The 15,000-nt window shown below is 44.4% G+C and overlaps 1 protein-coding gene across 1 annotated transcript in view; it reads left to right on the top strand.

The window, feature by feature from the left end:
- ephb6 (eph receptor B6) overlaps nt 1-15,000 on the top strand; it is a 51,854-nt gene that overhangs the window by 23,396 nt on the left and 13,458 nt on the right. The window contains exons 3-5 of the mRNA XM_031787238.1: nt 8,799-9,071; nt 10,755-10,924; nt 11,129-11,424. Of these exons, the coding sequence (XP_031643098.1) occupies nt 8,799-9,071; nt 10,755-10,924; nt 11,129-11,424 (739 nt within the window). The remainder of the gene's footprint in view (nt 1-8,798; nt 9,072-10,754; nt 10,925-11,128; nt 11,425-15,000) is intronic.

Genomic DNA, 15,000 nt, shown 5'->3' with positions numbered 1-15,000 from the left:
TCTCCTAATATAACCTGTATCAGTGCCTGGGAGGGACTGTCCCTCTCCTCTCTCCTAATATAACCTGTATCAGTGCCTGGGAGGGACTGTCCCTCTCCTCTCTCCTAATATAACCTGTATCAGTGCCTGGGAGGGACTGTCCCTCTCCTCTCTCCTAATATAACCTGTATCAGTGCCTGGGAGGGACTGTCCCTCTCCTCTCTCCTAATATAACCTGTATCAGTGCCTGGGAGGGACTTTCCCTCTCCTCTCTCCTAATATAACCTGTATCAGTGCCTGGGAGGGACTGTCCCTCTCCTCTCTCCTAATATAACCTGTATCAGTGCCTGGGAGGGACTGTCCCTCTCCTCTCTCCATTAGTCTGCCAGCCTCTCAGCCTCTTTTCACGTGTTCACTGATGTTATCATTACTCCAATTGCACCAAATGGGAATGTACTCTGTCTGTCAGTGTGATGGTGGAGGGCTTTGGTTCTCTGCTCTTTTTCTGTGGACAAGGAGACACACACACACACACACACACACACGAGAGATACAGTATACTCTTTTAGGGTGTACAGATCAGGACCCTGGCAGATTGGAATGATGATGAGGAATAGTAAACAGCAGTAGAGTAGCTACTGTACTACAACAGATAATGCTATGCTTGTCACTCTGGGCCACAATGGCCTTAAGCAAAGCCTTTTCATACAGAGGAGCGTCCTAGTGTATAATCGCTGAAACTAAGCCCTGCATCACATTTACATTTGACTCATTCAGCAGACCTTCTCATCCTGAGCGACTGTTTTGAGCAGCAACGCTGTCCTGCATTTTGCATCTTACGCTCCACACCATAAACTTGTGTTCTTACCCTCCATAACCAAAAATAACATAGAAACAACTTTTCTTTAACGTTTTCATCTGCGTTAGGCCTGTCGAGACAGACAGACAGACAGACAGACAGACAGGCAGGCAGGCAGACAGGCAGGCAGGCAGGCAGGCAGGCAGGCAGACAGACAGACAGACAGACAGGCAGGCAGACAGACAGACAGACAGACAGACAGACAGACAGACAGACAGACAGACAGACAGACAGACAGACAGACAGACAGACAGACAGACAGACAGACAGACAGACAGACAGACAGACAGACAGACAGACAGACAGACAGACAGACAGACAGACAGACAGACAGACAGACAGACAGACAGACAGACAGACAGACAGACAGGCAGGCAGGCAGGCAGACAGACAGACAGAGAGTCTGACACACCAATCAACCTGCACATGTCCTCTACTGTATGCTTATTGTTATTGTTCAATGTATGGTTATTTTGACCCGTGGTTATTGTTGTTACTGTCGTCCTGTTGACAATTTTGATTCTTCTTATTTTCATATTGTAAATATCCATCGTAAGCTTTGGCAATATGTACATTATTAATTTAATTGAATTGAGATAGAGACAGACAGAGACAGAGACAGAGAGACAGAGAGAGCAACCACTGCACAACAGCTGCATTTCCTGACAAAATGTTACAAATATATATAAAACAATTAGAGTGTCATTTCCCCAAATTTGAAACCCTTATTCAAAGTTTCAAAGACCTCTCTGATGAGAGGAAGATACCCGTCCTGTTGGGGGAGGACGAAGAGAGCTGTGGGTTGGCAGCGCACTACATTGCTTCCTGCCAGAAGATGAGGGACAGTGTCTGACAGACCAATCAACATGTCCTCTACTGTATGCTTATTGTTATTGTTCAATGTATGGTTATTTAGACCCTTGGTTATTGTTGTTACTGTTGTCCCATTGATAAGTTCTTATTATTATTCTTATTAAGTCGGTTAGGACATCTACTTTGTGCATGACACAAGTAACTTTTCCAACAATTGTTTACAGACAGATTATTTCACTTATAAATGTACTGTATCACAATTTCAGTGATTCAGAAGTTTACATATACTAAATTGACTGGCCTGAAGGTACCACGTTCCTCTGTACAAACGAAGTATAAACACCATGGGACCATGCAGCCGTCATACCGCTCAGGAAGGAGACGCATTCTGTCTCCTAGAGATGAAAGTACTGTGGTGCAAAAAGTGAAAACCAGAGCAACAGCAAAGGACCTGGTGAAGATGCTGGAGGAAACAGGTACAAAAGTATCTATATCCAAGTCCTATATCGACATAACCTGAAAGGCCGCTCAGCAAGGAAGAAGCCACTGCTCCAAAACCCGCTATAAAAAAGACAGATTACGGTTTGCAACTGCACAAGGGGACAAAGATCGTACTTTTTGGAGAAATGTCCTCTGGTCTGATGAAACAAAAATAGAACTGTTTGGCAATAATGACCATCGTTATGTTTGGAGGAAAAAGGGGGAGGCTTGCAAACTGAAGAACACCATCCCAACCGTGAAGCACAGGGGTGGCAGCATCATGTTGTGGGGGTGCTTTGCTGCAGGAGGGACTGGTGCACTTCACAAAATAGATGGCATCATGAGGTAGGAAAATTGAGGATATATTGAAGCAACATCTCAAGACATCAGTCAGGAAGTTAAAGCTTGGTCACAAATGGGTCTTCAAAATCAACAATGACCCTACACATACTTCCAAAGTTGTGTCAAAATAGCTTAAGGTCAACAAAGTCACGGTATTGGAGTAGCCATCACAAAGCCCTGACCTCAATCCTGTAGAAAGATGTGGGCAGACCTGAAAAAAACATGTGCGATTAAGGAGGCCTACAAACCTGACTCAGTTCCACCAGCTCTGTCAGGAGGAATGGGCCAAAGTTCACCCAACTTTTTGTGGGAAGCTTGTAGGAGGCTACCTGAACTGTTTGACCCAAGTTAAACCATTTAAAGGAAATGCTACCAAATACTAAATCAATGTATGTAAACTTCTGACCCACTGGGAATGTGATGAAAGAAATAAAATATGAAAGAAATAATTCTCTCTACTATTATTCTGACATTTCACATTCTTAAAATAAAGTGGTGATCCTAACTCACCTAAAACAGGGAATTTTTACTAGGATTAAATGTCAGCAATTGTGAAAAACTGAGTTTAAATGTATTTGGGTAAGGTGTATGTAAACTTCCGACTTCAACTGTGTTCATTCCACCGATTAGGTTAAAAAACTTTTCTTAAAATAAGCAAACATAATTAAATAGGGAGAGAACTACCTGCATTTGTCCAATAGAAACTCTCGTTTTAGTTGCAGAACAAAATGCGACCTCAACTGGAGCCAACTTCTTGAGCTGAGCAGCCATTTCAGAAAGGAAAGTATTGACAAAGAGATCTGCTGTCTTATCAAATATCTCCTTACACAAAATCCTTCTGGTGATAACTCAGCTCCACTTATCATCTCTCTCATCAACTCTGACTGAGTTTAGTGAACAGGGAATTCCGTCACACAGACACAAAGCACATACACACAATATGTTATTCTGGCCGGGTGGTGCCATAATAACAACCTATCCCTCAACGTAACCAATACTAAGGAGATGATTGTGGACTACAGGAAAAGGAGGACCGACCACGCCCCCATTCTCATCGACGGGGCTGTAGTGGAGCAGGTTGAGAGCTTCAAGTTCCTTGGTGTCCACATGAACAACAAACTAGAATGGTCCAAACACACCAAGACAGTCGTGAAGAGGGCACGACAAAACCTATTCCCCCTCAGGAGACTGAAAAGATTTGGCATGGGTCCTGAGATCCTCAAAAGGTTCTGCAGCTGCACCATCGAGAGCATCCTGCCTGACTGGTTGCATCACTGCCTTGTACGGAAATTGCTCGGCCTCTGACGGCAAGGCACTACAGAGGGTAGTGAGTATGGCCCAGTACATCACTGGGGCTAAGCGGCCTGCCATCCAGGATGTCTACACCAGACAGTGTCAGAGGAAGGCCCTGAAAATTGTCAAAGACCCCAGACACCCCAGTCATAGACTGTTCTCTCTACTTCCGCATGGCAAGCGGTACTGGTGTGCCAAGCCTAGTACAAAAAGGCTTCTCAACAGTTTTTACCCCAAAGCCATAAGACTCCTGAACAGGTAATCAAATGGCTACCCGGACTATTTGCATTCTGTGCCCCCCCCAACCCCTCTTTTTACGTTGCTGCTACTCTGTTTATCATATATACAGTACATAGTCACTTTAACTATACATTCATATCCATATGTACATACTACATCAATTGGCCCGACTAACCAGTGCTCCCACACATTGGCTAACCGGGCTATCTGCATTGTGTCCCACCACCAACCAACTCGTCTTTTACGCTACTGCTACTCTCTGTTCATCATATATGCATAGTCACTAAAACCATATCTACATGTACATACTACCTCAGTCAGCCTGACTAACCGGTGTCTGTATGTAGCGTCGCTACTTTTATAGACTCGCTACTTTTATAGCCTCGCTACTGTATATAGCCTGTCTTTTTACTGTTGTTTTATTTCTTTACTTACCTATTATTCACCTAACACCTTTTTTGCACTATTGGTTAGAGCCTGTAAGTCAGCATTCCACTGTAAGGTCTACCTACCACCTGTTGTCTTCGGCACGTGACAAATACACTTTGATTTGATTTGACTGTGTTTATATTTGTACATGAATTAGAGAATGAGTTTGCATATGTTAGGAATGTATTACATGGTATTATGATCATGGTTTCTCTGACATCATAACACTGTATATCACAATGAAAATGTAAAGGGTGTGTCTTTGAGTCCATGTGCCATTTTTCCCTCCTGTAGGATTTACAGCCTATGCATACATGCCCCTTATTCCTCCTCTCACTGTCTGAATAGGATATCAGATGTCAAACACACAGCACAGAGAGGCAGAGACCTAGTTAAATGTGATGCTGATAAGGACTTTTCACCCAGTTAACAGAGAACAATACAATTTGGATGACATTCCACTCAAGGTGCCATAAACCCCAGTTATTATGAACGAACATAAGATGATCCAGGAGAGACTGCTGAAGGTTAAGGAGATTGAACAGGCAGTAGAGCTCAGCAAGAGTAATGCAGAAAAACAGATAGCAGACAGCAAGGAGGACTTCCCTGCTCTTGTGTGCTCCATTGAGAGAAGCCAGGCTGAGGTCATTATGGAGATTGAGAAGAGACAGAAAGCAGCAGAGAAGCGGGCTGAAAGGCTCGTTGAAGAGCTGGAGCAGGAAATCACGGAGTTACAGAGAGGAAGCACGGGGCTGGAGCAGCTCTCAGATATTCAAGATCACCTCCTCCTCCTTCAGAGCTCCCCATCCATCTGCGCCACCCTTCCACCTACCAACAACTGGTCTGAGATACAGTAAGTGTCCACAGTGGTCTGTGTGTGGGGACTGTGAGGAGAGCTGTGTCTCAGCTGGAGGAGACACTGAATAAAGAGATGGAGAGGTTGTGTGATGCTGAGCTGAAGAGGATGCAGCAGTGTGCAGTGGATGTGACTCTGGACCCTGATGAAGCACATCCATTCTTCAGCTTGGCTGCGGACAAGAAACAAGTCAGACATGGGGACAAAAAGCAGAATCTCCATGACAACCCAGAGTGGTTTGGAGATGCAACCTGTGTTTAAGGAATGCAGGGGTTCTCCTCAGGGAATTGCAGGTGAAAGGGAAGACTGTGTGGGTTTTAGGAGTGGCTAGAGAGTCCATCAACAGAAACTCTACTAAGACACTGTGCCCTGAAAATGGATTCTGGAGCTGATAAATGGGAACTTTTTCCCTAATGCTGAGCATTGTGTCCCCCTCTCCCTGAGAGAGAAGCCCCAGCAGGTGAGGGTGTTTGTGGATTATGAGGAGGGTGAGGTCTCCTTTTACAATGTGGAGGCCAGGTCCTATGTCTACTCTTCCACTGGCTGCACCTTCACTGAGAGACTCCACCCATTCTTCTCTACAGAGAACACTACTGGGACTTTGGAATACATTTCATTCAAGGTTCCATAAAGTCCAATAACGTTATGAACTAACGTATTGAATAGATCATTTCAAAAGTATGTATTTACACGGTAAGGACATTTAACCTGATCTTAAGTAGAGAACAAACCGTCAACACACACTGAGGTGAGTAGAGAGTAAGAATTATACTAGAACTTTCTTTTCTAAAAGCTTGATGTGTAGTAGACCTAGTCCCATTTAGAATCCGAGTGGAAGACATAGGCTGCCCAATCTTTTTTCACTAATTCATCTTTTGAACAATCAGATCGTCTCTGAAAAAGGATCTGATGTGAAAAGATCTGATGTGATAGGTCAAAAGACCAAATAGTGAAAAAAATATCAGAACCGGGCTCCCTGTGTGAATGCAGACTCTCCTCTCTAACACGTTGGCTCAACATTTCCAAACAGTCCCATTACAACTCAGAATGTTGAATACATTTCATTTGGACTTTACCTGTTGTCAACTGATTGTGTCCTTATGTCAGAGGTAATCTGGAGACTAAATATCCACAGGGAAATGTTACTAGCTGACTTTCAGTATGCTGGTCGGTATGGTTCTGTAGAGGTTTGTAGTTTCAATACTGACACAATTCGTACACAACGTAAACACGTGCACAATATGTAAACAATGGCTGAGCGCAACAGAACCCCAGACTGATTGCGAGGAAAACAACGTTCGGGTACGTTCAGCTATTGTTGACATGTTGTGCATCACGTGCAATGCATCAGGAGATTGAGAATGCACACTGGAAATACAAACTCATTGAGCCATACTGTATATCGACCCATAAAGCTGGGTTAATAATACTTTCCTGTGGACATTTTATCTCATCCCCTACCATCAAAAGGACCAACAGAATGGACAACTGTTAAAGCATGTTTTAAATCACATTTTATCTCATCCCCTACCATCAAAAGGACCAACAGAATGGACAACTGTTAAAGCATGTTTTAAATCACATTTTATCTCATCCCCTACCATCAAAAGGACCAACAGAATGGACAACTGTTAAAGCATGTTTTAAATCACATTTTATCTCATCCCCTACCATCAAAAGGACCAACAGAATGGACAACTGTTAAAGCATGTTTTAAATCACATTTTATCTCATCCCCTACCATCAAAAGGACCAACAGAATGGACAACTGTTAAAGCATGTTTTAAATCACATTTTATCTCATCCCCTACCATCAAAAGGACCAACAGAATGGACAACTGTTAAAGCATGTTTTAAATCACATTTTATCTCATCCCCTACCATCAAAAGGACCAACAGAATGGACAACTGTTAAAGCATGTTTTAAATCACATTTTATCTCATCCCCTACCATCAAAAGGACCAACAGAATGGACAACTGTTAAAGCATGTTTTAAATCACATTTTATCTCATCCCCTACCATCAAAAGGACCAACAGAATGGACAACTGTTAAAGCATGTTTTAAATCACATTTTATCTCATCCCCTACCATCAAAAGGACCAACAGAATGGACAACTGTTAAAGCATGTTTTAAATCACATTTTATTCAACATTCTTCTCATTTAACATTCTGGATTGTAGAGACTCTTGAGTATTTTTTTTTAGGGCGATTTCATTCAGACTGAATAGCCATGGGGTAACCATGGTAACAGTCAATGTTTTAGGCAAGATGTGAGGTGATAAACAGTGTATATAAATTGTTTTATATCAGGAACCCATATAAACACTCAGAAGACCTTTTTGTTTAATAAATCAATAACAGAGAAAGAAAACAATAGGTTTTTATATATATATTGGTCTGTTTATATATATATTAGTCTGTTTCCAGCTATGGCTTCCTCCAGCATTGTCCTGTCTGAAGAGCAGTTCCAGTGCTCTATCTGTCTGGATGTGTTCACTGAGCCAGTCTCCATCCCCTGTGGACTACTGCAAGGCCTGTATCAGAGGATACTGGGATAGCACTGACCTGTGCCAGTGTCCAATGTGTAAAAAGACATTTGATAAGAGACCAGATCTCTTTGTCAATACTTTCATTTCTGAAATGACTGCTCAGCTCAAGAAGTTGGCTCCAGTTGAGGTCACACCCATCACCCCAGGAAAAACCCAAGTACCATGTGACGTCTGTCCTGAGGGAGAGCACAAGGCCCTGAAGTCCTGCCTGGTGTGTCTGGCCTCTTACTGTGAGACTCACCTGGAGCCTCATCAGATACTGGCATCTTTCATGAAACACAAGCTGATCGACCCTGTGGAGAACCTAGAAGACAGGGTGTGTAAGAAGCATGAGAGACCCCTGGAGCTGTTCTGTAGGAGTGATCAGATGTGTGTGTGTCAGTTCTGCACTGAGACAGACCACAAGACTCACAAGACTGTCCCCATAGAGGAAGAGTATAGAGAGAGGAAGACTCAGATGAGGAAGACTAAGGGTAAAGTTCAGGAGATGATCCAGGAGAGACTGCTGAAGGTTAAGGAGATCAAACAGGCAGTAGATCTCTGCAAGAGAAATGCAGAGAGAGAGATAGCAGACAGCATGGAGGTCTTCACGGTTTTAGTGCGCTCCATTGAGAGAAGCCAGGCTGAGCTCATAAAGGTGGTTGAGGAGAAGCAGAAAGTATCAGAGAAGCGGGCAGAAAGTTTCACGTTAAGTAAGATCACATTTCAAACACACACAGACAGCATACACAGATGAAGAGGGAGTTTCAGATGATGCAGCGATACTGATAATGACTCATCACCAAGCTAAAAGTACAATGCTTCTTGGACTTAACCTATCCAACCTCTAGGATAACCTAGAAAGTCCCATACAGTGATCCATAAAGTAATCTCTCTGTGTCTTCTCCTCTTCCCCCTCTCTCACCCCCTCTCTCACCCCCCCCCCCCCCCCCCCCCTCTCTCTCGCTCTCTCAGTGGGATGAGGTCAGTGTCCTGGATGACCGGGGGAAACTCATCCGGACCTTTGAGGTCTGCAACGTCAACCAGAACCCCCGTCTCCAGGACAACTGGCTGGCCACGCCCTTCCTCTTCCGCTTCTCGGCACCACGGGTCTTTGTGACGCTGCGTTTCTCCATGCGGGACTGTGCCAGCCTGCGCTCGCCCTCGCCCTCCTGCCGCGAGACACTCACCCTCTACTACAAACAGGCCGACTCACAGAGAGAGCTGGAGAGGACATGGGCTGCAGAGGTAGGGCAGAAAGATTACACTTCCCGTCATGCCAGTAATACCCCACCTTCTTATTGTAGGTGTAATTGAAAAATATATTGAACATTATTTTTGTAGCAAGTATTTTATAATAGTTTACATGAAAATGAACAAATGTATGTGTCGATTACTGTTTTATATGTCAGTTCATAGACCCAATGCCAAGGTATTGGGACATGAAAAACGGACTTGAATTTTATATGATATTGCTGTCAAACCTTTTAACTTTAAGTGAAACTGATTCATTTTTCGATTTATACTAATCATGAATCATTTAAGCCATTTACTTCCGGTGGTATTTATAGTTTCTAAGAGCATCTGTTAAGACGCTGAGCATACATCCATCCATACATACATACATACATACATACATACATACATACATACATACATATACATACATATATACATACATACATATACATACATACATATACATACATACATACATACATACATACATACATACATACATACATACATACATACATACATACATACATACATACATACATACATACATACATACATACATACATACATACATACATACATACATACATACATCCATACATACATACATACATACATACATATATACATACATACATATACATACATACATACATACATACATACATACATACATACATACATACATACATCCATACATACATACATACATACATACATACATACATACATACATACATACATACATACATACATACATACATACATACATACATACATACATACATACATACATACATACATACATACATACATACATACATCCATCCATACATACATCCATACATACATACATACATACATCCATACATCCATACATCCATCCATACATACATACATACATACATACATACATACATACATACATACATACATACATACATACATGCATACATACATACATACATACATACATACATACATGCATACATACATACCAATATCCCATTTTGGTAATATGTAGTTCCGCATACTCCACAAAACGGGCTCCAAAAACAAGGAAATAATGTTGCTTTGGTTTGCCTTAACATTCCTCTCATTCTCATCCCCCTTAATATCATAACATAATCTACATTTCCCATCACACATCAGTACTTTGTAGTTCCTACCCTCAGGGCTTGTGGTTTCCAGTGGAGAGCAGTTACAGAGCTGTTTTCGATAGTGCTGAGCTCTTGTTGCGTCAGCGTGTCGTGCTCTCACAGAGGGAAGGATGCTGTATTTGTGGATGAATACATTTCTCCTTGGGGAAAGTTAGATCCTGTTTAAACATTCAAATAAGAGTCTGATGAGTGAAGTGTAGAGGAACGTAGAGTGGGGAGCAGCAGGAAGGCCAGGAGTCTGAGTCTCTGGGGGAAGTTAGCATGGTTATCTTGAAACTGGGGAGAATTAGATTAGACTAAAACACAGACTGTCACTGGTTCACGACTGTTTGTTTTTGACTAAATACCCTCAGAGATAACTGTTGCATACTCTTAAATACTTTAATCAACTGTTACATACTCTTTTATCTTATCCTTCTACCTTATCCCTCACATTTTAATTTCCACAATGAAATGTATTACATGATCCCTCTCTCTCATCCCCCTCTCCCCCCTCTCTTCCTCCCCATCCCCCTTTCCCATCCCTGTCCAGCCATCCAGTGGAGAGAAGGACACGAGGGAGGGCTGGGTGAAGGTTGACACCATAGCAGCAGATAAGAGTTTCACCAAGGTGGAGCCCAGCCTGCCTCACCAGTACCAACCAGACCGCTACCGTCGAGTCAACATCAAGACCCGCAGCTTCGCTCCGCTCACACGCAATGGGTACTGTACGAGAACATTTGAAACAAATTCATGAAAATTCCCATATACAAACCATGCTCATCACTTGTGACAAAAAGTCCTTTGCCACCTTATAGGCAATAGTGTATGGTAACTAACTCACCTAAACCCAAGCTGTCACCTATCTAGTGGTCCTTCAAGCCTGATAACAAGTTAACATGTTATGACCCTTGACCCCGGTTTCAGATTCGTCCTGGCCATTGTCGACAGCGGCGCATGTGTCTCTCTGATGGGTGTGTCCATCTTCTACCGCCGCTGCCCAGCAACCAACCGCTATCTTGCTTCCTATCTGGCCACACCCTCAGGGGCGGAGCCTACCGCCCTGGTCCCTGTGACTGGGACTTGTGTTCCCCACAGCCAAGCACAGGGAGGCTCCGCCCCCCGCATGCACTGCAACGCAGAAGGTGACTGGATGGTGCCGGTGGGTGGGTGCATCTGTGAAGAGGGATATGAGCCCAATCAAAACGGATCTGCCTGCTTAGGTGAGTTCAACAAGTCTGGTATACTTTTTTAAACTTAAAACACACACACTAAAATGTCAAACGACCAACAATATTTCACAATATCTAAGGTTTTTGCCTGCTGTCCCCCTGTCCTGTCAGTGCTCCTGTCAGTTCTCCTCAGTTCTCCTGTCAGTTCTCCTGTCAGTTCTCCTGTCCCCTATCCTGTCAGTTCTCCTGTCCCCTGTCCTGTCAGTTCTCCTGTCAGTTCTCCTGTCAGTTCTCCTTTCCCCTATCCTGTCAGTTCTCCTGTCCCCTGTCCTGTCAGTTCTACTGTCCCCTATCCTGTCAGTTCTCCTGTCTCCCCTCCTGTCAGTTCTCCTGTCCCCCCTCCTGTCAGTTCTCCTGTCTCCTGTCCTGTCAGTTCTCCTGTCTCCTGTCCTGTCAGTTCTCCTGTCCCCCCTCCTGTCAGTTTTCCTGTCTCCTGTCCTGTCAGTTCTCCTGTCCCCCCTCCTGTCAGTTTTCCTGTCTCCTGTCCTGTCAGTTCTCCTGTCCCCCCTCCTGTCAGTTCTCCTGTCTCCTGTCCTGTCAGTTCTCCTGTCCCTCCTCCTGTCAGTTTTCCTGTTTCCTGTCCTGTCAGTTCTCCTGTCCCTCCTCCTGTCACTGTCTGGATCAATATGGGATGGAACTGCTGCCGTCACTCTGATCACTGGCCCAGCTTGACTGAGAGGACAGGGGGAGGAGGGCAGGGACGGACAATGGCCCTGTGCTGTGTGTGTGTGTGTGTGTTTGTTGGGGGGGGGTTATGTTTTATGAGACTGTGTTGACAACATCCTTCATAAATGAAAAGGCGTTTATGTCTGGGAGCATAAGTAGGAGATGAGGGCTTTGTGTTGTGGTCTCTGTGTTGGTGGTGTTTTAACTGAAGAAGCAGGAAGGGAGCAGAACTCATGGGAATAAGAGACAGCTTGTCAGACCAAGAGCTCAACTACTGCTTCAACAAGACCCACTTGACCTAGAATGTTAGCACAGAGGAGGAAAGGAACACACACACACACACACACTACTACTACTACTACAGGAACATGGACACTACACCACAGTCTGGGTCAGTGTGCCCCCTCAAGAAGTAAAGTGTTCAATCTTTACTAGGTGGGGGTCAAAGAGGAAGATATGTTTTGGAGAAATCTCAAGAAAGACACCATGGAAAATCGAGAGAGGGAGGAGGGAAAGAGAGAGAGAGGGGAGGGAGGGAGGGATGTGACACATTTAGGTCATAGTGATGTAATGGCCACTCGTCTGTGAACAAGTGACAGAAACCACAGCGGGAGAGAGAGAGAGGGAAAGAGAGAGGGGGAGATGGAGGGAGAGAGGGAGGGAGAGAGGGGATAAGTGGACACAAGTTAATGACTCAAGGAATTGAGCAAGCAGAAAGTCTGAGGAAAGTAAGGACACAGAGAGAGGGGGAAGGGATATTGACTGAGATGTGGAGAGCCTGTGTGGTGCTGTGTGTGTGTCCTTGTATGTTTGTCTGTTCCTACACTCTTACATAAACGGGTTCCAAAAGGGTTCTTCGGCTGTCCCCATAGGAGAACCCTTTTTGTTTCCAGGGAGAACCCTTTTTGGTTCCAAGTAGAACCCTCTGCGGAAAGGGTCCTACATGGAACACAAAAGGGTTCTACCTGGAACCAAAGGGCTCTACTGGCAACCAAATAGGGTTCTTCAAAGGGTTCTCCTATGGGGACAGCCAAATAACCATTTTGGACTTTTCTAAGAGTGTGTGTGTGTGTGTGTGTGTGTGTGTGTGTGTGTGTGTGTGTGTGTGTGTGTGTGTGTGTGTGTGTGTGTGTGTGTGTGTGTGTGTGTGTGTGTGTGTGTGTGTGTGTGTGTGTGTGTGTGTGTGCTATCCCTGGACTGTTGACAGTTGAAGGTTAAGGTCCAGTCCAGTGGTTCTCTGTGGGGCTATCTGCTACACTTCTCCTCCGCTAGTCCCAAGCTAGCTAACAGATTCATTAAGACTGGTGCTCACAACCAAGTCAAGTGCAAAATGTATTCATGCTCTAATGGCTTACACCTGGGCTCTCCCCACCACTCACACAGTTGGTCCCACTTTGATACTGAGAAATAACCACTCCAACGCCACTCTGTGACTCAGTGGTTTGGCCTTCCAGATGGGGCTAAACAGATCATAAGGAGTGGGAGCCCCACCCACACAGGGATTTTTGTGTTCTAATTATTCTGTGATTATGTTTAGTTGATCAGGTCATTGACTAATGATGTGGATGTGACATCATGGCATTGTTGTCCCTGTTTCGTCGTTTGGATGAAAAAACTGATAGCTGAAATGGTTGCTGAGCCATGTTGCTGTGGTCGCTGAGGGTTTTTATTCTACATTGTCTCTGAGGCTCCGGTATAAATATCTGTGTAGACACCAATAACTCAGTTGTACAGCTCTAAGGGGGTTCCAGGCACATTCAAGATCGGAACTGATGAATGATATATTCGTTCAGCAAACGCTGTAATCCAAATGGACTTGCAGCTCAGCTATTCATTAGTAGTGAATTAAACCCACAACCACTTGGTGTTACAAGCACCATCCACGCTCTAACCAGCTCAGCCACCAGAACCACTAACTCCTCTCAGATCCTCTAGTGATGACAGGGAACAGAGCAGGAGACAAGCAGCGCTCTGTGCTCTCCTAAGCAGAAGAGTTCCCTTAACACTGATGATATATATTCCTCAACACAGTTCCCTTAACAATGATGATATATATTCCTCAACACAGTTCCCTTAACAATGATGATATGAACATATTCTTTATCCCCTTACACTTGTGTGTATAAGACAGTAGTTTTGGAATTGTTAGTTAGATTACTTGTTGGTTATTACTGCATTGTCGGAACTAGAAGCACAAGCATTTCGCTACACTCACATTAACATCTGCTAACCATGTGTATGTGACAAATAAAATTTGATTTGATTTGAGGAGAGGATAGAGAGAGACAGACGGGAGAGAGGGATGGAGAGGATAGAGAGAGACAGAACGGAGAGATGGAGGAGAGGATAGAGAGAGACAGGGCGGGAGAGAGGGAGGAGAGGATAGAGAGAGACAGACGGGAGAGACAGGGAGAGGATAGAGGATAGACGAGACGAGAGAGAGGGGAGTGAGAGGATTAGAGATAGACAGACGGGAAGAGAGGGAGAGATAGGATAAGAAAGACAGACGGGGGAGAGGGAAGAGAGGATAGAGAGAGACGACGGAGGGAAGAGGGAGGATGAGGGATAGATAGAGACGAGACGGGAGATGAGGGAGGAGAAGGATAGAGAGAGACTAGACGGGAGAGAGGGAATAGAGGATAGAGAGAGGACCGACATGGAGAGGAGGAGAGGATAGAGAGAAGACAGACGGGAGAGAGGGAGTAGAGGATAGAGAGAGACAAGGGGAGAGAGGGATGAGAGGAAAGAGAGAGACAAACGGAGAGAGGGAGAGGGATAGAGAGAGACAGAACGGGAAGAAGGGGGAGGGAAAGGATAGAGAGCGACAGACGGGAGAGAGGGAGGAGAGGATAGAGAGAGACAGACGGGAGAGAGGAGGAGAGGATAGAGAGAGACAGACGG

The sequence above is a fragment of the Oncorhynchus kisutch genome, linkage group LG13 (genome assembly GCF_002021735.2).
Source record: "Oncorhynchus kisutch isolate 150728-3 linkage group LG13, Okis_V2, whole genome shotgun sequence".
NCBI lineage: Eukaryota > Metazoa > Chordata > Actinopteri > Salmoniformes > Salmonidae > Oncorhynchus > Oncorhynchus kisutch.
This window is presented reverse-complemented; position numbering and strand designations above follow the sequence as displayed.